Source organism: Myodes glareolus, chromosome 4 (assembly GCF_982192425.1).
Source record: "Myodes glareolus chromosome 4, mMyoGla1.1, whole genome shotgun sequence".
In the NCBI taxonomy this organism is placed as follows: domain Eukaryota; kingdom Metazoa; phylum Chordata; class Mammalia; order Rodentia; family Cricetidae; genus Myodes; species Myodes glareolus.
This window is the reverse complement of record NC_142029.1, coordinates 107,094,063-107,116,667: the sequence shown is the minus strand read 5'-3', so window position 1 is coordinate 107,116,667 and position 22,605 is coordinate 107,094,063. Positions and strand designations below refer to the sequence as shown.

Genomic DNA, 22,605 nt, shown 5'->3' with positions numbered 1-22,605 from the left:
TATGGGAAAACAAAAAGATGCCAAATAGCTAAAACAATCATGAACAATAACAGAACTCCTGGAATTTCACCACACCAGATTATAAATTGTGCTTCAGAGCTACAGTAACACAAACCACTTGGTATTGGCATAAAATCAAACAAGAATATCAATGGATTTCAATTTAATTCCAAGACATGAATCCATAAATGTATGGATACTGACTTTTGATAAAGAAGCCAGAAATAAGCACTGTAAAAAGTATCTTGAAAAGATGCTTCTTGTCAAACCAGAGGTCTGCATGTAGAGTAATGCAAATATATCCAAAATTATCATAACCTTGCTCAGATACAGTGAGCCTAATCAAAAAGAAAGTAAGAAATAGCCTTGATTCACTGGAATAGGAGACGTCTTTCTGAACAATGCATGGACAGTGCAGGAACCAAGATCATCACTTAGTAAATAGGACCTCATGAAACTGAAAAGTTTTGTAAATCAAAGGAAACAGTCATTCAATGTGGCAGCCTACATAATAGGACAAAGCTTTTATCACCTCCATTTCTGATAAGTAAAGAACTAATATCCAAAATATATAATAAACTCAAGAAATTAGATGCAAAAATAAATAATCTAATTAAAATGAAATACAGATCTAAAGAGAGAATTGCAATTATAGAAAACTCAAATGACTGAGAAATGTGAAAAATGTTCAACATCCTTATTCATCAGGGAAATGTAAGTCAAAACAACTTTGAGATTTCATCTTACACCTGTCAGAATGGCAAATACCAATAACAGAATTGACAGCGCATGGTGGCAAGGATGTTGAATAAGTAAAGTTCCTCAGGGTTCCATAAGTTCTGAGAGGAAGAATTTGATGAAAGCTTTATATTTAGGACTCTATTCTCCAATGTTTCTTCCTCTCTTTATAATAATTGGCTGTTGGTCTGCATATTCCCTTCTGTCCCAGTAGGAACCTTCTCTGATGATTCTTTTTTTATTTGCTTATTTATTTATTTATAAAAATTTCTACTTTCTCCCCTCCTCCCAATACCCTCCCATTCCCCCCACTCCCTCTCCTCCTCCCTCTCCAGTCCTAAGAGCGGTCAGGGTTTCCTGCCCTGTGGGAAGTTCAAGTTCCTCCCCTCTCCCTCCAGGTCTAGGAAGGTGAGCATCCATACAGACTAGGATCCCAAAAAGCCAGTACATGCAGAAGAAACAAGACCCAATGCCATTGTCAATGGCTTCTCAGTCAGCCCCCATGTCAGCCACATTCAGAGAGTCCGGTTTGATCACCTGCTTCACCACTCCCAGTCTAGCTGGCCTTGGTGAGCTCTCATTAGATCAGTCCTCATGTATCAGTGAGTGAACGCACCCCTCGTGGTCCTGACTTCCTTTTTCATGTTCTCCCTCCTTCTGCTCCTCATTTGGACCTTGGGGGCTCAGTCCAGTGCTCCAATGTGGGTCTCCGTCTCTATCTCCATCCATCGTCGGATGAGGGTTCTCTCTGATCCTGCCTTCCTTGCTCACGTTCTCCCTCCATCTGCTTCTCGGGGATAGCTTGGAGGAATGAAATGGGGGAGGAGGGAGGAAGGATGGTTATGGGAGCAGGGAGGTATGTATCTCAACTAAGGGAGCAATTTTTGGGTTTGCATGAGACTTGATTCTGGAGGGGTTCCCAGGCCCAAGGAGAGGTCCCCAGATTGTTCCCTGGGCAGCAGAGTAGAGGGTGCCTGAACTGGCATTGGTCCATAACAATACTGATGAATATTTTGCATATCACCATAGAACCTTCATCTGGCGATGGATGGAGATAGAGACAGAGACACACATTGGAACTCTGATGATTCTTGAACAAGGCACTGATTCAACAGTAGAACAGAATATGATTAGGAGTCATTTTCTCGATACTTTTTCTTTTTTTTTTAAGACCAGCAGTTTTCTTTTATTTTAATGTAGATCTCTGTTACTGGGTCACCCACATAGTGTTGGTTATGCCTCCCATCTTGTGGTGTAGGCCTTAAGTCAAATGAGACATTAGCTGATTATTACCACAAGCTTTATGTCACCATTATTTTGCAGCTAGTACATCATTATAGATCAAATATTGTGTGGATGCATTTGTGTATATCTCTTTCTCTTGTTAGCCTGCAGTGTTCCTTCCCATACCAAAGGTACTAGAATGTGAAAGTTCAGGTTTTGTGTAGGAACCATCTCACCCTCTCTGTGTTCAATGTCTTGTGCAATGACTTGTGATGGGACCCTCTTCTCAGTTGTGGGGAATAATGTAATGTTTTGGCTACATAACAAGCATGGCTTGTTTAGGTAATTTCATAAGATCCTTTTGGTCAACAATTAAATTAAATGTAACCAAGTCCTAGTACTGATAACTTCATTTTGTGACTCTGTCTACCCCAAGATTTAGAAAATTCATCAGTATTACATTCATATATTTTTAGAAGTTTCCTCTCCACTGAGTTTCCAAACAACCCTTCAAATGCTCAATTCTAGCTGTCTCTTCCTCCATTCTTCCCTTAACCTCATTGCCACTACCCACGTGGTCCTCCCTTGGCCATCCTACCCACCCCAGTTTACACATTAAAATCTATTTTATTTCTCCCTCCCAGGAAGATTCATGTGTATGACCTGTCCTGCCCTCTATATTTGACTTCTCTAAGTTTATGGATTGAAGCTTCGCTATCATTTATTTAAAGGCTAATATCAACATATAACTGAATATATATTATATTCAACTTTCTCTGAGCTTCTTAATCAAGATGATTTTTATAGTTTCTTCTATTTGCCTGTAAATTTCACAATATAATTTTTCAGCAGCTGAGTAATACTCCTTTGTGTAAATGTCCCACATTTTTTAAATCCATTCGTCTGTGGATGAACATCTAGGTTTGTTTCTAATTTCTGCCTGTTATAAAAAAAAAGCTTTAAGTTAATATACAAGGGCTTTGATATCATATGGGTTTTTTAAAAAACAAATTGTGCTTCAATAGATTCCCTAGACCTCATCACCTACAAATCTGTATTATACCAAATTTCTTTGTTATGGAAGCATTCTTCTCCCGGTATCCTTTATTCTTTATATATGACCATGTGTCCTAATGTCCACCTCACATATTCCCCAACACCTTTACTCTCTCTTTGTCTGCTTTCCACATTGTTTAGGCTTTATTCACATAGCCACAGATACAGTAATATATACTGAATACACATGAAGATCCATATTTTAGAGAAGAGAGTCTGCATATGATGAAGAACATGTGGTTTTGTCTTTCTGAGTTTGGATCATCTCACTTAATACTGTCTTTTCTTTGTCTGCTCATTTTCCTAGAAATAATTCCATGTGTCTTTACTGCTGAGAGAAATCTTGTTGTTGTTGTTGTTGTTGTTGTTGCTTCTCGAGCCTGGATTTCTCTGTGTAACCACGGTGGCTGTTCGAAAATTAGCTTTTATATACTAGGCTGGACTCAAACCCAGAAAGATTCACCTGCCTCTGCCTCATAAGATCTGGAATTAACAGGGTACCATCACAAGCTGATTGCAAGTTGTGCAATATATATTCATTATCCATTGGTCTGTGAATGGGCATCTATGTTCTTCCTTTTTCCTTATTAAGGTAAATAGAGAAGCAATTACCATGTATGTGTTTTTTTTCTTTCTGGTATTATATGAAGAAATTTGTGTACATGTTGAATTAAGTATAATTGACTCATGGTAGTCATGTCTTTTGATGGTTTGAGAAGCTTCCATTTTTGTGTCCATAATAGCTATGCTTGCTCTTACTGCCACTAGCATCAAATAAGAATTCTTCTTTTCCAATATCCTCAAAAATATTTTATATATTCACTTATCTATTTATTTACTTATTTATTTGCTTGTTGTTTTGTTTATTGTAACATGATTGACAAAAACTCAGAGACAGATATTGGGGTTCAATCTGAAGGTCAAAAACAAAAGAGCTGGCCACTGTCTCTCCTCAACTTCAGTCTGAAATGGTGATTCTGCCTTCAGGAATCCTAAAATGGATACTGATAGAAACTTCTGTCTAAAGTTTGTGGCAGGGCTTCTCTCTGTGACAGCCCTGAATATTCTGAGATTTGCTTCATACAAAAGGCTGGTCTTAAACTTGGAGAGACCTGCCTGTCTCTGACTCTCGAATGCTAGGATTAAAGGTGTGCGGCACCACACCCAGATCACAAATATTTATTTCTTGATACTAGCTTGCAATTCTAAAATTAGTGAGATGAGTTTCAAAGAAACAAACTTTAAGTCAACTTTTGTATTCTCTTTGCCTGTAGAAGAGCTAACTATAACTTCTCAGAAGCTTTATTTAGTTTTTTTCATTTTAGAAAATTTCATACATATTTATAATACAATGATATCCATAGTTTGCTACCATTTGTCTTCCTAACTTTCTATCAGTCTTAAACACTTATATATGAAGCAACAGATGCCATGATTTTAACAGCATGGTGTATCCAAAAGATCGCATTGTGTAGAACTCGTTCTTGCCATTACAGATTTTTGAACTGCTCGTCTGATATGTTCCCTTCATTGTGAGTGTTTGGTACGATTGCTTTGTTTACAGTTGAGCAGACATTAATTTGGAGGTATCTCAAGAGGAACTGGAAGGAGGAAGTAAGAGACAGATATGATCAAACACAAAATGAAATTTTTCAAATAATAAAAAAATATTTTTCGTAAGAAAAAAGAATTGATAAGCCTGATGATGGCTGGAATATTAGAGAAGAAATGTTTTATATTTGAGAGAGGAAAGTTATCACATATTATGGATAATATGTTATCAATGTGTTAATGAGTTCTCAGAGCTACATAGAAAGGTCTATATACATATGACAATACATACTTTCTTATGGATTGTCCTAGAATTTTTATTGCTGTGACAAGACATCATGACCACAGTAATTCTTATAAAAGAAAACAATTAAGTGAGGCTGGTGTATATTTTAGTCAATAGGTTTAGTCCTTTATCAGCATGATGGGAAACATGGTGGAATGCAAGCAGACATGGTGCTGGAGGGGAGCTGGGGGCTCTACATATGGATCTGAAGGCAGTAGGAAGAGAAAGAGACAAAATTTCTCCAACAGTACCACACCTCCTTCAACAAGGCCACACCTCCTAATAGTGCCACACCCCATGAGCCATTGGGGGCCATTTTTGTTTATTCCACCATATTGATAAAACATAACATTTATTTTTAGGGCAACTATACATCAATAAAATAGGACTAAACATAGGACTTTTGTATGAACACACAAAGTATCATATTAGTAACAATTATTTTGCTATTTTGTCTTTTTTTTCAAAGCTTAGGACTGAACTGAGAACCTTGCACTTGCTGGGCAAATGCTCTACCACTGAGTTAAATCTCCAACCCCAGGAACAATTAAATAGAATAGTCAGTAATGGTGTACCATTAACTATGTACCATAGAGTAAGTCTTCAGCATTTCATGTTTGTCATGTATCTACTAGGTTTTCACTTGTATTTTTACAGATAATAAAGCCACCTATCTACATAAATAAACAATTTTCACTGACCCAAATATTTATGTTACAACTATTAGTGGAATATTATTTTGAGGGAGAGTGTCGAGACAAGATTTCTTTGTAGCTTTGGAACCTGTCCTGAAACTAGCTTTTGTAGACCAGACTGGCTTCGAACTCACAAAGATCTGCATGCCTCTACCTCCTGAGTGCTGGGATTAAAGGCATGCACCATAATCACTGGCTAGTGGAGAATTTTTAAAAAATATATAAAAGAGAAGAATATTTAAAATAAGATGAAAACCAAATATTGGAGTAGAAAGATAGTGAAATGAGTGTGAATCAAAATGGAAGGAATCCTCTTGGATGCCTAATAATCAAATAATAGAATTAATACTTATTCAATGCCTCTAGGTGCTCCTTAAGGACTTATGCTGCCCTGTAGTTACATGGGAATTCAAGCGTCTAAAAAGTAAGAAGCTGTGGATGTTGAAACATTAATACAAGAGAGGCTCAAAGCAATTTTCATATGAGAGAACCCAACAGTTTTATCAAGGTCAATATTTGGCACCCTATCATCTGAATTTAGGGATTACCACTTTAGTAAGGGAGACAGATAGCTGACTCTCTCATTCTTCAGTGTTGACACTGAGGCCATGTGATGTCTCCTACTTTATGTCATGCCACTATTATTAGGTTCTTGTCTATCAATCTACCTCTGAAAACTGTAAATAGACTTTAGGAAGACGAACAGAATCACATCATATGTGGTGTGTCATTCTAAATAGCATGTTTTATTTGATACCTGAGAAGCAGTAATTATGATAATGTTTTTTTATGTTCCAGTGATGTCTTCTATCCTTAATAACACTGTATTTTTGGTCAGTTTTGAATTATTTTCAAAATTCTCCAGATTTTCTTTTTCTTAAAAATGATCATGTGTACATATGTATGTTGTGAGATTATTCTAACTTTTTTCTGCGTGCCTTAGAAAATCCTTTGTTGGTCAGATGTTTTTTGTCTATAACTTTTTGTTTATAAATATTCTGAGAGCAGGTGCTATAAAATATCACTGACTTCTTTGCTTTATCAACAGAGTATAAGGTAAAATAGACATTATCAAGAGATTAAGACCACAGTTAGGAAATCTTTTTGCTTTTATAGAAGACTGTGATTCAATTTCCAGCAAACATATAAGTTAATATAGAATTGCATGTAATTTCATCTCTAGAGAATCTGCCATCCACTTGGCTTTCTGCTGGTACCCATATTCCTATGCATATGTACACATAAACACAAACATATACATATAATTTGAAATAAAGTAAATCTTCCAAAAAGCAAGGATGGCATAAATTGCCAAAAATGAATGCACCATGAATATTGAATTCACTAATGTTAGCATTTTGCTAACAGAGTCCTTAAAACTACAAAACTGTTCACATCAATATAATTTATAATATAGATTCTTGTAAAAGCTCTTTTGGTTTTTAAAGGAAAATCTGCTTTTCTATTGAATGGATCTTATATATTATTTCATTATTTGAATTGATTTACCACTCATTTATTTTCCTTAATGAAACACAAATCCAAAAAAATCATTCATATCAAAGAGAAGATACTTTAATGATGATTTTTTTCATAATTCCTTTCATGTCCTTATTTCTAAAGCTAAAGATAAATGGGTTTAGCATTTGTGGGACCACTGTGTACATCACATAAGCCACTGAAGACTTTTTGGGTAAAATATTATTAACTGCTGAGTTTATGTACACCCACAACCCTGATCCATAGGACAAAGAGGTCACTGATAAGTGAGACCCACAAGTGGAAAAGGCTTTGTATCTCCCTCTCACTGAAGGTATTCTATAAACAGAGAGAACAATTTGGACATAAGAGAAAATAATACCAGAGATTGGGATGCCACCAAATATAAATGTTGCAAGATATATCAGAATATTATGAACAAGGGTGTCAGAGCAAGCAAGCTTCATGACTTGAGAAAGTTCACAGAAGAATAAGGGAATTTCCAGGTTTGTACAAAAGGACAGTCTTAATACCATGAGACCAAGAAGTCCCATATTCAAAATGCTAATGAGGACAGAAAAGAGAATTATTAAACCACATGAGTGAGAATTCATAATGATTGTGTAACTCAGTGGATAGCAAATGGCCACATAACGGTCATAGGCCATTGCTGCAAGAATACAACTTTCAAATCCAGCAAAAAACAAGACAAGGCAGACCTGAGTGAGGCAGCCTGCATAACTGATGATCTGAATCTGTGTTTGGCTATTTAATAACATATGTGGGATTATGGTTGTGGTTAAGCATATGTCATTAAAGGACAAATTGTAGATAAAGAAGTACATAGGTGTTTGTAAATGGGAGTAAGAGCTCACAGCCAGGATAATAAGCAGATTCCCCAGGATGGCGACCATGTACATGAAGAGGAAGAGGCAAAAGATGACGGGCTTCAGTTTGGGATCATCTGTTAGTCCCAGAAGAAAGAAGTGAGAGACATCTGTTTGGTTTTTACTTCCCATGTCTTTGGCAATCTATTTGAAATACAGACAGAAATAAAATGTAGGGACAATCGATATGTTGGAAGATGTTAGAAATATAAGTTCTTTGGCTGAGTCATATTTATTCTTAAGCAACTCTTAATATTAGGGCCACTGTATATGTCCTAACAAGCACTCCATATTACTTTGAATATGACTAATTTAAGGTAAATATAAATCATCTTAAAATCAATTTTATTATAGCAACTGTATAGCATTCAAATTTTTCTCCTGGTGATGTTTTTCTACACATAACCTTCACTTCTCTTATTGCAAATGTTATGGATTTTTTTAAACAATATAGGTTTTTGGTACTGTAAAAAGCCACTAAAAATAAGTGTAATATAAAACATGGCTTTTTAATCAGAAGATTCATGGAATTACACAAAAAGGATGAGAAATATTATATAAACTTTCTTATAACAATTTTCCAAACCATAGGCTGTCTATATTTTGAGATTATAATATAGTCACATCATTTTAAACTCACCATCATCATCCCAAACTTTCTGACTTGTCCCTCCTTTCTTGTTTTCATATTCATGACCTTCTTTTTCATTAACTGGTATTGTACACATATAAGTATATTTATACACATATATATTACTAATTTAATCAGATCAGTACATAGAATGATCATCATAAGTATGTTCTCAGGGCTAGCCATGTGGTATCAGATACCAATTGGTGTGTTATTTCCTGTAGAAAATTATTTTTCCATACTCAAAATTCCTTTCGTGCTTTTAGTTCTTTTTTATTGATTTTATTGAGTTATATATTTTTCTCTGCTCACCTTTCTTCCTCTCCCCTCCCCTTCCACCCTTTCCCATGGTCCCCATGTTCCCATTTTACTCAGAATATCTTGACTTTTTCTACTTCCCATGTAGGCTTGACCCATGTATGTCTCTCTTAGGATTCTTGTAGTGCTTCATGAAGGATTGGGATCTCATGTAAAATGAGAATGTAACATCAAATTGTGGAATGATCATTCAACTTAATTATCCTATTTATACAACGAAAATAATAAGGAAAGTGATTTTTCCTTGATATAAAATAAACTGGAAAAAATTGGCTTAAAATATTTACTACCTATTATATTTTTCTGATTAAACTTTATTCAAGTACCTGGATCATACAGTATTGTCATATTAGACTAAGATCTCTGACTGACTTTTACAGATTTTGTATTTTCCTCCTGAACTATGCCTTTTTTTATAAACATGTCTATGTATACCCAACTAACCATGAATTGAAGTACAAAAGAAAAATATTATTTACTACCCAAATAGATTTATGTCAACATTGGAAAGTAGAATTAGAGTTCATCCTTATTACAGCCCAGAGGGAAACATACCCCATCTTTTTTACAAGTTAATTCTAAGAGAAACTGTAAAATGGTATCTATGAGATTGTCTGTTTCATATTAATAAGTTCTCATTAATTAAAATATGACATTTTGCTTTTTAAAATGAATGAAATAACATAACAAATATAATAGAAAATCAAACATAGAGATTTAACTTACAAACATTATTGTCCGTCATATTTAGAAAGCAAAAAGTTTCTAGATGACAGGATTATATGAACATTATAAAGAATATTGGTTACTAGGGTGGATGTTTCTGTTTGGTATGATCTCTGTTTTCATGGAAAACAGAAGAAGCTATGACATAGATCATTTGATGGAATATTAAACTCAAAAGCTCTGTATAAGATATAGACAAATGATTTATTGTGGGGGAATCACCAACAAGTTAAGATATCCAGATTTCCACAGTAAGGACATATATCATAAACTGTTAACAACTTTGATTGAATTAATCAATTGGCCATTTATGTGTATAATCCATGCTATCCTCGTATAACTTAAGCATATAAAAATTTAAAAATTATATTCAACAAATCTGAGAAAATCATCTGTAAGAGTATTTCTCAATGAGAAACATTTGCAGGAAGTTACTTTAAAGGTAGCAGTGCTTGCAGAGAATGTGCAATGTGCTGGGCTCAATATGCATGAAGGGAAATCCCTTAGTTCAGTGAACAGATTGTAGTATTCTTCCATAACTTTGACTCAAGTTTTCATTTTTTCTTACAACTATATACTGCCACACAATGTATTATTCATTGATCTAAAAGAGACGATAAAGTGGAGGAGTTTTAGAAAAGGAGAAAGAAGGGACTATTCCTATCAAGACCATTACAAATATTAGAGATGTGTCTACATGTAAAAATCACTTTTGACAATGATAGTCCTGTAGAAAAATAATAAGGGAACATCATTGAACACTGCATCCTATGATCAGAGTTTGTAATAAATATATCGGGGTTAGCATGAATTTAAGTATGAATGATTTAGTAAATAAAACATACCTAAACTCACTTTGTAAATAGAGAACTTTACATTATGTGGTTACTCTCAAGAGCAATGAGGCTCAATAGTGTACCTTGTTATTGAAGACAGAAAATGTGTTCTTGTAAAGCAAAGGAATAGAGTCATTACTTCTTTGCTGGGGATATTCAGCTCAAGAAGATAACATATGTGTTGGTGTCTACGTGGGGCAGATATGTTGCCTCTGTTATCACAGGATAACTCCTAGAGCCTCTGTATCTCCAGGGACAAAATATTCAAAGATTCTCATTAGGCCAACTATGTGTTGTAACTTCATTTCCTTAAACACAGGGGTAAAGTTAGATAGTATGTCTGCCCTCCTGACACCTGGGGTTTGATTATACTTCTCTCCTGTAATTATTATGTTTATTTTCTCCACTTCACAGTCATTAAATATAATGTCACAATTATTATCCCCCAAACCCTCACTAAACAGTTACTGATACACTAAACATTATTTCTATGACAGTGAAAATGTTATTATGTTGGATTGAACAATATAACTATGCTTGCTTTTTAAATATTTCAATGTTTTATACTCTGAACATAATTATCCTAATATTTCTTTGCATATTGTTAAACTGAAGGTGTTAAATGTGGAAGACATTTATCCATATCATTTCACCAGGGAACAATACTATGAAACAGAATAGAAGTATATTTCATACATAGGAGATATTTGAGATATAGAACTCACTATTTTCTCTAACACATTTCATTCCATAAAAGTGTATCATTTGAACTGTAGTTTCTAGATAGAGGGGGGAGCAAATGAGAACTGTTATAGATTCTAGAATACCAAATGTTTGAACTTCAGTGATGATTTAAGATGTTACAATTTTATACTTTTTGAAAGTCATTAGTTTCCCACCCTTAATACTTAACCTCACCACCTATATCCCCATAAAGAAACTCTCACAACAATAGAAAAAATATTTTTTAATATTTTTCTGTCTCTTGATATTATGAAAATTAAGTAAACGGAAATGTTAAACAATGCAAGTAAAATTATATAAACATAAACATGTTTTATTAAATAAGGGTGTGTGTATGAAGACAAAATATTTATATGAGTTATGAGCAAGTTTTTTAAAGTTTACATATGATGAGATTTAAAGATGTATATTTTGGTGGGTCCAGGCACACCCTAGTTTGGGAACTCCAAAAGGGTATGCTGGAGCCAGACATATTGCAGATCTAACTCCAACCAGGACCTGACCAAGACCAGGGTCATTTACAGAATGGGACTGAGCTAGCGACCTAGACTGTAGCAAGCCTGAGACAGCAAGCTCCACTGGAGCAGTACAAGGGAGCAATCGCTGAGAGAGTAGACAGGTCTGTCTAACAAAGAAATAACAGAGAAATAAGAGAACTAACAGCTGTTATGACTCAAATGGACTTAACAGACAGATATAGAACATTCCATCCAAACAAAAAACAATATACCTTCTTCTCAGCAAATCATGAACATTCTCAAAAATTGACCATATACTAGGTAACAAATGAATCCTCAACAGGTCCAAAAAAATACACTGAAATAGCCCTATGAATCTTCTTGACTCACCATGGCTTACAATTAGAATTCAACAGTAACCCTAATTCCTGAATGACCAAAAACATATTAAAATTAATCAATGCTCACCTGAACCATCAATGGGTTAAGGAAAGAATAAAGAGTGAAATTAAAGACTTCCTAAAATTCCATGAAAGTGACCACACAACATACTCAAATTTATGGGACACAATGAAAGCAGTGTAAAGAGGAAAGTTCATAGCAATAAATGCCTATATAAATAAGCTGGGAAAATCCCACACTAGTAATTCAACAGAACATTTGAAAATTTTTGAACAAAAGGAAGCCAACTCACCCAGGAGAACTTGGTGGCAAGAAATAATCAAATTGAGAGCTGAAATCAACAAAATAGAAACAAAGAAAACAATGCAAAGAATCCATGAGACAAAGAGCTGGTTCTTCAAGAAAATCAACAAAATAGACAAACCTTTATCTAAAGTAACCAAAAGGCAAAGAGAGAGAATATTCAAATTAACAAAGTCAGAAATGAAAGGGTGACATAAGAATAGACATGGAGGAAATACACAGAATCATTAGGTCATATTTCAAAAACCTGTACTCCACAAAATAGGAAAACTTAAGGGAAATGGACAACATTCTGGATAAATATCACTTACCAAAATTAAATGAAGACCAGATATGCAAATTAAATAGACCTATAATTGCTAAAGAAATAAAAAAACAGTCATCAAAAGTCTACTAACAAAAAAAAATTCAGGAACAGATGGTTTCAGCTCATAATTCTACAAGATTTTCAAGAAGCAATTGATACCAATACTCCTCAAATTGTTCCACACAATAGAAACAGAAGGAACATTGCCAAACCAAATGCTTTTTATGAGGCTACAGTTACCCTGATACCCAAACCACATAAAGACATTACTAAGAAAGTACATTACACACCAATCTCACTTATTAACATTGATGCAAAAATACTCAATAACTACTGAATTCAAAACACATCAGAAGCATCACCCACCATGATCAAATTGGCTCTTCCCAGAGATGCGGGGATGGTTCAACACATGAAAATCTGTCAACGTAATCTACCATATAATTAAAAGTGAAAAATAGGTTGAGAAGTTATATCCAGAGAGGTGAGTGGGTGCTTGCCTGGGCTCTCTGTCCCAGAAGAGAGCACAACCCCTCCCCACTCAGCTTCTGCAGCAGGGTCTTCTGTGTCCCACAGGACCTCTCTCTGCCCCCACTGCTGCCGCCCTTTTGTCTCCTGGGTCCTGGAAACACCAGCTAGCCCTGCTGCAGTGCTGAGAAGTTCTATCCAGAGAGATGAGTGGGTGTTCGCCTGGGCTCTCTGTCCCAGAAGAGAGCACAGCCCCTCCCACCTCAGCTTCTAGAAATCAAGGCAGTCATCAAACCACACGCACTAATAGTAGGAGACTTCAACACATCTCTCACCATTGGACAGGTCAATCAGACAGAAACTCAACAGAGAAATAAGAGAATTACTAGAGGTAATGAATCAAATGGACTTAACAGATATCTATAGAACATTCCACCCAAAAAGGAAAGAATATACCTTCTTCTCTGCAGCCCATGGAACCTTCTCAAAAATTGACCACATACTTGGTAAGAAAGCAAACTTCCACAGATACAAAAAAATATTAGTAACCACCTGTGTCTTGTCAGACCACCATGGATTAAAGTTAGAATTCAACAACAATGCTACACCAAGGAAGCCAACAAACTCATGGAAGTTGAACTGTCAACTATTAAATCACCCCTGGGTCAAGGAAGAAATAAAGAAAGAAATTAAAGTCTTCCTTGAATTTAATGAAAATAAAGACACAAAATACTCAAACCTATGGGACACTATGAAAGCAGTGCTAAGAGGAAAGTTCATAGCACTAAGTGCCCAATTAAAGAAAACGGAGAAAGCACACATTGGATACTTAACAGCACACTTGAAAGCACTAGAAAAAAAAGAAGCTGATTCACCCAGGAGGAGTAGAAGACTGGAAATAATCAAACTGAGTGCTGAAATCAACAAAATACAAACACAGAAAACAATCCAAAGAATCAATGAAACAAAAAGCTGGTTCTTGGAGAAAATCAACAAGATCGACAAACCCCTATCCAAATTAATCAAACTTCAGAGAGAGAGAACATGCAAATTAATAAGATCAGAAATGAAAGGGGGGACATAACCACAGACACAGAGGAAATTCAGAGAATCATCAGATCTTACTACGAAAGTAGTATATGAAAGTTTATATGCCACAAAGTTGGAAAATGTAAAAGAAACAAACAATTTTTTAAATAAGTACCATATACCAAAGTTGAACCAAGAACAGGTGAACAATCTAATTCCTACAGCTGATAAACACCTTTAGTAATGTGGCAGGATACAAGATCAACTCCAAAAATCAGTTGCCCTCCTATACACAAAGGATAAAGAAGCAGAGAGAGAAATCAGAGAAACATCACCTTTCACGATAGCCACAAATAGCATAAAATATCTTGGGGTTACTCTAACCAAGGAAGTGAAAGACCTATTTGACAAGAACTTTAAGTCTTTGAAGAAAGAAATTGAGGAGGATACCAGAAAATGGAAAGACCTCCCCTGCTCTTGGATTGGGAGAATCAACATAGTAAAAATGGCAATTCTACCAAAAGCAATCTATAGATTCAGTGCAATCCCCATCAAAATCCCATCAAACTTCTTCACAGACCTCGAGAGAACAATAATCAAGTTTATATGGAAAAACAAAAAACCCAGGATAGCCAAAACAATCTTATACAATAAAGGAACTTCTGGAGGCATTACCATCCCTGACTTCAAACTCTATTACAGAGCTACAGTATTGAAAACAGCTTGGTATTGGCATAACAACAGAGAAGTCGACCTATGGAATCGAATAGAAGACCCGGATATTAACCCACAAACCTATGAACACCTAATTTTCGACAAGGGAGCTAAAGGTATACAATGGAAGAAGGAAAGCATCTTCAACAAATGGTGCTGGCATAACTGGATGTCAACCTGTAGAAGAATGAAAGTAGATCCATATCTATCACCATGCACAAAACTCAAGTCCAAATGGATTAAAGACATCGACATTAATGTGTCCACTTTGAACCTGATAGAAGAGAAAGTGGGAAGTAGTCTACAAGATATAGGCACAGGAGGCCACTTCCTAAGTAGGACCCCAGTAGCACAGACAATAAGAGAAACAATGAATAAATGGGACCTACTGAAACTGAGAAGCTTCTGTAAAGCAAAGGACACTGTCAGTAAGACAAAAAGGCTGCCTTCTGACTGAGAGAAGATCTTCACCAATCCCTCATCAGACAAAGGTCTGATCTCCAAAATATACAAACAACTCAAGAAACTAGACACTAAAACTCTAATTAACCCAATTAAAAATGGGGTACTGAACTGAACAAAGAATTCACAACAGATGAACTTCGAATGGCCAGAAGACATTTAAGGTCATGCTCAACCCTCTTAGCGATCAGGGAAATGCAAATCAAAACCACTTTGAGATACCATCTTACACCTGTCAGAATAGCTAAAGTCAAAAACACTAACAATAGCCTATGCTGGAGAAGATGTGGAGTGAGGGAAACACTCATCCATTGTTGGTGGGAATGCAAACTTGTGCAGCCACTGTGGAAATCAGTGTGGCGGTTTCTCAGGAAACTGGGAGTCAACCTCCCTCAGGACCCAGCAATTCCACTCTTGGGAATATACCCAAGAGATGCCCTATCATACCACAAAAGTATTTGTTCAACTATGTTCATAGCTGCACTATTTGTATTAGCCAGAACCTGGAAACAACCTAGGTGCCCCTCAATAGAAGAATGATTAAAGAAGCTGTGGAACACATATACATTAGAGTTTTACTCAGCAGTAAAAAACAATGACATCTTGAATTTTGCATGCACATGGATGGAAATAGAAAACGCTTTACTGAGTGAGGTAACCCAGACCCAAAAAGAGGAATATGGTATGTACTCACTCATAAGTGGATTCTAGCCATAGTTAAAGGTCTTTGAGTCTATAATTTGTGATCCTAGAGAAGCTAAATAAAAAGGTGAACCTGTAGAAAATCATATAGTTATCCTCCTGGATAGTGGAACTAGGCAAGATTGCCAGGCAAACTCGGGTGCATGGAGGGTGGGGGAGTGGAAGTAAGGGAAGATGGTCAGGGAGAGGGGAGAGGGGGAGGATTGGGGAAGGCTTGGGGAAATGGGAGGGGGGAGGGAGGAAGGATGGTTGGGGGAGCAGGAAGGTTTACATCTCAATTAAGGGAGCCATTTTAGGGTTCTCAAGAGACTTGATTCTGGAGGGGTTCCCAGTAAAAATTAAATAAAAAAATTAAAAAAATAAAAAAATAATAAAAAAAAGAAAAGAAAACGCTTTACTGAGTCAGGTAAGCCAGACCCAAAAAGAGGAATATGGTATGTATTCACTCATAAATGGATTCTAGCCATAATTAAAGGTCTTTGAGCCTATTATTCGTGATCCTAGAGAAACTGGATAGGAGGGTGAACCTGAAGAAAATTCAGGTAGTTTTCCTCCTGGAGATTGGAAATAGACAAGAGTCCCAGGTAACCTCGGGTGCATGGGGGAGTAGGAGGGTTGTTGGAAGGGGAGAGGGTTAGAGAGAAGGGAGCAGGGTGGAATGGGGAATGCTCAGGTGACTGGGAGGGGGGGGGGGAGGAAGGATAGATATGGGGTCAGGGGAAGAATATATCTCAACTAAGGGAGTCATTTTAGGGTTTACAGGAGACTTGATTATAAATGGGATCCCAGGTCCAAGGAGAGATTCCCAGATTGTTCTCTGGACAGAGGAGAGGGTGCCTGAACTGGCTTTGGCCCTTAACCATACTGATAAATATTTTGCTTATCACCATAGATCCTTCATCTGGCGATGGATGGAGATGGAGACGGAGACCCACATTGGAACACTGGACTTAACTCCCTATGTCCAAACGAGAAGCAGAAGGAAAGAGAACGTGAGCAAGGAAGGCTAGATCAGAGGGAACCCTCATCCGATGAGGGATGGCGATACAGACAGAGACCCACGTTGGAGCACCGGACGGAGTCCCCCAAGGTCCAAATGAGGAGCAGAAGGAGGAAGAACATGAAAAAGGAAATCAGGACCGCAAGGGGTGAGATCACCCACTGATACAAGGGGACTGATCTAATGAGAGTTCACCAAGGCCAGTTGGACTGGGACTGAGCGAGCACGTGATCCAGCCAGATTCTCTGAATGAGGCCGGATTCTCTGAATGTGGCTGGCCAGGAGTCTTTCTGAAAAGCCATTGACAATGACACTGGGACTTGTTTCCTCTGCATATACTGGATTTCTGGGATCCAGTCTGTTTGGATGATCACCTTCCTGGACCTGGAGGGAAGGGGGAGGAGCTTGAACTAACCACAGGGCAGGAGACCCTGACTGCTCTTGGGGATGGAGTGGGAGGAGGAGAGGGAGTGGGGGGAGTAGGAGGGGGTTGGGAGGAGGGGTGGAAATGGAGACTTTTGTATTTTAATAAACTTTGAAAAAAAAAGTGAAAAATAAAAACCACATGCTTATCTCATTAGATGATAGTTTATATAAGTGACCCCAAAATTTCTACTAAGGAACTTTTACAACTCATGAACACTTTTATTAATGTAGCAGAATACAAGATTAACTCAAAAGAATCAGTAGCCCTCCTGTACACAGATAATAAAAGGGGTGAGAAAGATGTCAGAGAAACATCACCCTTCACAGTAGCCACAAATAGCATAAAATATATTGAAGTTACTCTAACCAAACAAGTGGAAGACTTGTATGACAAGAACTTTAAATCTTAAAAAAAAAGAAAAGAACTTTAAGAAGACACTAGAAAGTGGAAAGATCTTCCATGTTCTTGGGTAGGCAGAATTAACATAGTAAAAAATGGCAATCTTAACAAAAGCAATCTACAGATTCAATGCAATGCCCATCAAATTCTCAACAAAATTCTTCACAGGCCTTGAAAGAATGGTACCCAACTTCATATGCATAAGAAAACAAAATAAAACAAAACAGGATAGCCAAAACAGTCTTGTACACTAAAGGAACTTCTGGAGGCATCTTACATTCTGACTTCAAACACAACTACAGAGCTACAGTACTGAAAGCAGCCTGATATTGGCATAAAAATAGAAAGGAGGACCAATGGAACTGAATCAAATACCTGATAACAATTCACACACCTTTAAACACCTAATTTTTTTACAAAGATGCAAAAAATATATCAAATGGAAAAAAGAAAGCATATTTAACAAATAGTGCTGGCATAACTGGATCTCACCATATAGAAGAATTAAAATAGATCCATACCTATCACCAAGCACAAAACTCAAGTACAAATGGATCAAAGACCTCAACATAAAGCCAGCAGCACTGAACCTAAAGAAGACAAAGTGGGAAGTACATTTGAATGCATTGGCACAGGAGAGTACTTCCTAAAAATAATCCCAGTAGCACAGACACTGAGAGGAACAATTAATAAGTGGGACCTCCTGAAACTGAAATGTTTCTGTCAAGCAAAGGACACGATCAACAAGACAAAACTGCAGCCTACAGAATAGGAAAAGATCTTTACCAACCCCACATCAGGCAGAGGAGTTGTCTGCCAAATATACAAAAAAGTTAAGAAATTGATCATCAAAAGAACAAGTAATCCAATAAAAAATGGAGTACAGAACAAAAGAGAGAAATCTCAAAAGAGGAATCTAAATTGGCTGAAAGACACTTAAGAAAATGTTCATCATCCTTAGTCATCAGAGAACTGCAGATCAAAACAACTCTGAGATTATGTCTTACACCTGTAAAAATGGCCAAGATAAAAAACACTGATGACAATTGATGCTGGAGAGGTTGTGGGGTAAAGGGAACACTTCTGCATTGCTGGAGGCAGTGCAACCTGGTACGGCCCCTTTGGATATCAGCATGTCGATTTCTCAGAAAATTAGGAAATAACCTACTTCAAGACCCAGCAATACCACTTTTTGGTATATACCCAAAGGATGCTAAATCATACCACAAGGACATATGCTCAGCTACATCCATAGCAACATTGTGTGTCATAGCCAGAACCTGGAAATAACCTAAATGCCCCTTGACCAAAGAATGGATAAGGAATGTGATACATTTACACAATGGAGAACTACACAGCAGAAAAAATAATGACATCTTGAAATGTGCAGACAAATGGATGGATCTAGAAAACATCATATTTAGTGAGATAATCCAGACCCAGAAGGGCAAATATCATATGTACTCACTCATAACTGACTTTTAGACATAAAGCAAAGACAACTAACCTACAGATCACAATTCCACAAAATCTAGACAACAATGAGGACCTTAAGAGTGATATATGTAGATATATCTACATGGAAAGTAGAAAAAGACAAGATCTCCTGAGGAAATTTGAAACACGGGCACCATGGGAGAAGAAAGGAGGTAAACTGAGAAAAAAATGTATAGCTCAGTAAAAAGAATAAAAAAAAAACAAAGAGATGTATATATAATTAAAATTTCTAAGGACAATGATAAAAGTAATAACTAGCTAAATGTGTAAAAATACATTCAGAAATATATTAGAAAAATCAAAGTTTATTAGGAAATGTCTGGTTTTTAAAATATGATAAAGTCATTAAAACTCAGTAAGTGGATGTAACCGATCTTATCTCTGGTAAATAACCAGGCTTGGGAGCTCTTACCAATGTGTTCAGAGAGTGAAGAGAGTGCTATTTTGCGATAAGTCTCAGCAATTTTTTGTACAAGTTATTTAATTTAATTTATTTAATCTTGACAAGTTATTGCTACTGAGATCAGATATACCTGGAACTTATAATTCTCTTCAGAGTCTACTGTAATGGATTGGAATTATGGGTTGGATACATGTGTGGGGAGAAAGACACAACTGACTTGCATCTGTCTGCCACAAGCCCATCAATATGTAAAGTTAGCATTGAAAATTTCACACAGATTACATTTAATTTGTTCCTTCTTTTTGTTGTTTGTATTCTTAGACTGAGTTTGCTTTTTAGTAGTAACAGCTTCACATGTTTTGCATTAGTCTCTTTGTTTTGCATATTTCTTTCTTCGGAAGTATCACACATAGTATTGTAGGTATGGCTGGTTTTTTTTTATTTTTTTTTTTACTTCAAAAATTTTTTTTATTAAAAATTTCCGCCTCCTCCCCACCTCCCATTTCCTTCCCCCTCCTTCCGTTTTCCCTCTCCCTCCCTCTCCAGTCCAAAGAGCATTCAGGGTTCCCTGCCCTGTTGGAAGTCCAAGGTCCTCCCCGCTCCATCCAGGTCTATAAAGGTGAGCATCCAAACAGACTAGGCTCCCACAAAGCCAGTTCACGCAGTAGAATCAAAACCCAGTGCCTTTGTCCTTGGCTTCTAAGTCAACCTTCATTGCCAGTCGCATTCAGAGAGTACGGTTTGATCACAGGCTCCATCACTCCCAGTCCAGCTGGCCTTGGTGAGCTCCCATTAGATCAGCCCCACCGTCTCAGTGGGTGGACGCACCCCTTGGGGTCCTGACTTCCTTGTTCATGTTCTCCCTCCTTCTTCTCCTCATTTGGACCTTGGGAGCTAAGTCCAGTGCTCCAATGTGGGTCTCTGTCTCTATATCCATCCATCGCCAAATGAAGGTTCTGTGGTGATATGCAAGACATTGATCAGTGTGACTATGGGACAAGGCCAGTTCAGGCACCCTCTCCTCAGCTGCCCAGGGAACAATCTGTGGACCTCTCCTTGGACCTGGGAACCCCTCTAGAGTCAAGTCTCTTGCAAACCCTAAAATGACTCCCTTAATTAAGATATTTAGTTCCCCGTTCCAACATCCACCCATTCTCCATCCCACCCATCCCATTCCCCCAAGCTCTCCTGAATTCTCCCTTTCTCCCTTCTCTCTACCCATTTCCCCTTACACCCACCCCCCCACACCCCTGTGCACCCAACTTTTGCCTGGCAATCTTGTCTACTTCCAATATCCAGGAGGACTACCTCAGGACCCAGCAATTCCACTCTTGGGAATATACCCAAGAGATGCCCTATCAGACTACAAAAGCATTTGTTCAACTATGTTCATAGCAGCACTATTTGTAATAGCCAGAACGTGGAAACAACATAGGTTCCCCTCAATAGAAGAATGGTTAAAGAAGATGTGGAACATATACACATTGGAGTTTTACTCAGCAGTAAAAACAATGACATCTTGAATTTTGCATGCAAATGGATGGAAATAGAAAACGCTTTACGGAATGAGGTAACCCAGACCAAAAAAGAGGAATATGGTATGTACTTACTCATAAGTGGATTCTAGCCATAATTAAAGGACATTGAGCCTATAATTTGTGATCCTAGAGAAGCTAAATAAGAAGGTTTGTGTTTTCTTTACTACCTCTATTTCAGTTTTCAAGTCTTGAACTATTTCCTTCACCTGTTTGATTGTTTATTCTTGTTTTTCTTGGGTTTCTTTCAGGGATTTATTAATTTCTTCCATTTTTTCTTTGTCTTCTCTTACATTTCTTTAAGGGAGTCTTTCACTTCCTCTTTAAAGGTCTCCATCATTTTTATAAAGTCACAATTAAATTCATTTTACTCTATTCTGCGTTAGAATGATCAAGTCTTCCTGTTGTTTGGCTGCTGGGTTCTGTTGTCTTTTAGGTTGTTAGAGGAATTATTGCATTGGCATCTACCCATCTCTCGCTTCATATGAGGCTGGCAGTGTCTTTGCCTTTTGGTGCAATCTTTGCTGTGGCCGTCTTAGTGTTTGGGAGTTTTTCTTGGTCTTCTCTCATTAAAACTGCTCTGAGGAGATCATGGATGTGTCAGTTCCTGGACATTAATGGAGATCAAAGTAGATATAATTTTGATGTACATAGGACCACATGAAGAGGTTCATACATAATAGTTTAATCTTAGTATAGAGAACTCAAATACATAATGTGGATATTCCCTTTCTCCTGTTCTTCTATAACTAATGTCATAAATTCCATAGAGACTAGTATAACCTGATTCCATTTGTGTAATTATGAGCTCCTGCAATGAGCCTGTAAGGCCATGAAATGGTCAATAACCGTACTGCAGAAGCTACTAAGTCTATTTATATCTATCCTGGGAGCAGATAGTGGACCTTAATATGACAATAGGCTGGATGATGTTCAGATCTGCATTGCTTCTTCATTATGCAGAAAGAGAAACGTGACTGAGTGAGTGATGAAAGATAGTGGATATGGGAAGGATTATTGCAAGTGTTCAATTCTGTGAATTTGGGGAGGCAGAAATGAGAATATCAGTATAATCAATTTTATTATGAAGACTATGACATTTGAAATGAGGTATTAGATTGAAAGACCCCTACCCATTTATGACAGAGCCTTAGACCCAAACAGAAGACTTGAAAACTGGGGCAACTTCTCACACAGAAAGAGGAACCAGGTGAGGCCCAGCTACACAGGATATTTGCAGTTAGCTAGCTTTGCAGAGAACTAGGTCAACATCAAGATAGCAGGAACAACACAACAAGTCCCTGTGACATTTTGTCTAGACAACTAGA

General features: G+C 37.0%; 1 protein-coding gene across 1 annotated transcript; it reads right to left on the bottom strand.

Annotated features, from left to right (window-relative positions):
* Positions 1-7,109: 7,109 nt before the first annotated feature.
* Positions 7,110-8,048, bottom strand: LOC125400779 (olfactory receptor 7G2-like). The gene has a single exon (XM_048434943.3). The coding sequence runs from the start codon at positions 8,046-8,048 to the stop codon at positions 7,110-7,112; it is 939 nt and encodes a 312-aa protein (XP_048290900.3).
* Positions 8,049-22,605: the final 14,557 nt, after the last annotated feature.

Excerpts from the sequence above, each read along its gene's own strand:
- LOC125400779 (XM_048434943.3), bottom strand. The coding sequence starts at position 8,048 with ATGGGAAGTAAAAACCAAACAGATGTCTCTCACTTCTTTCTTCTGGGA.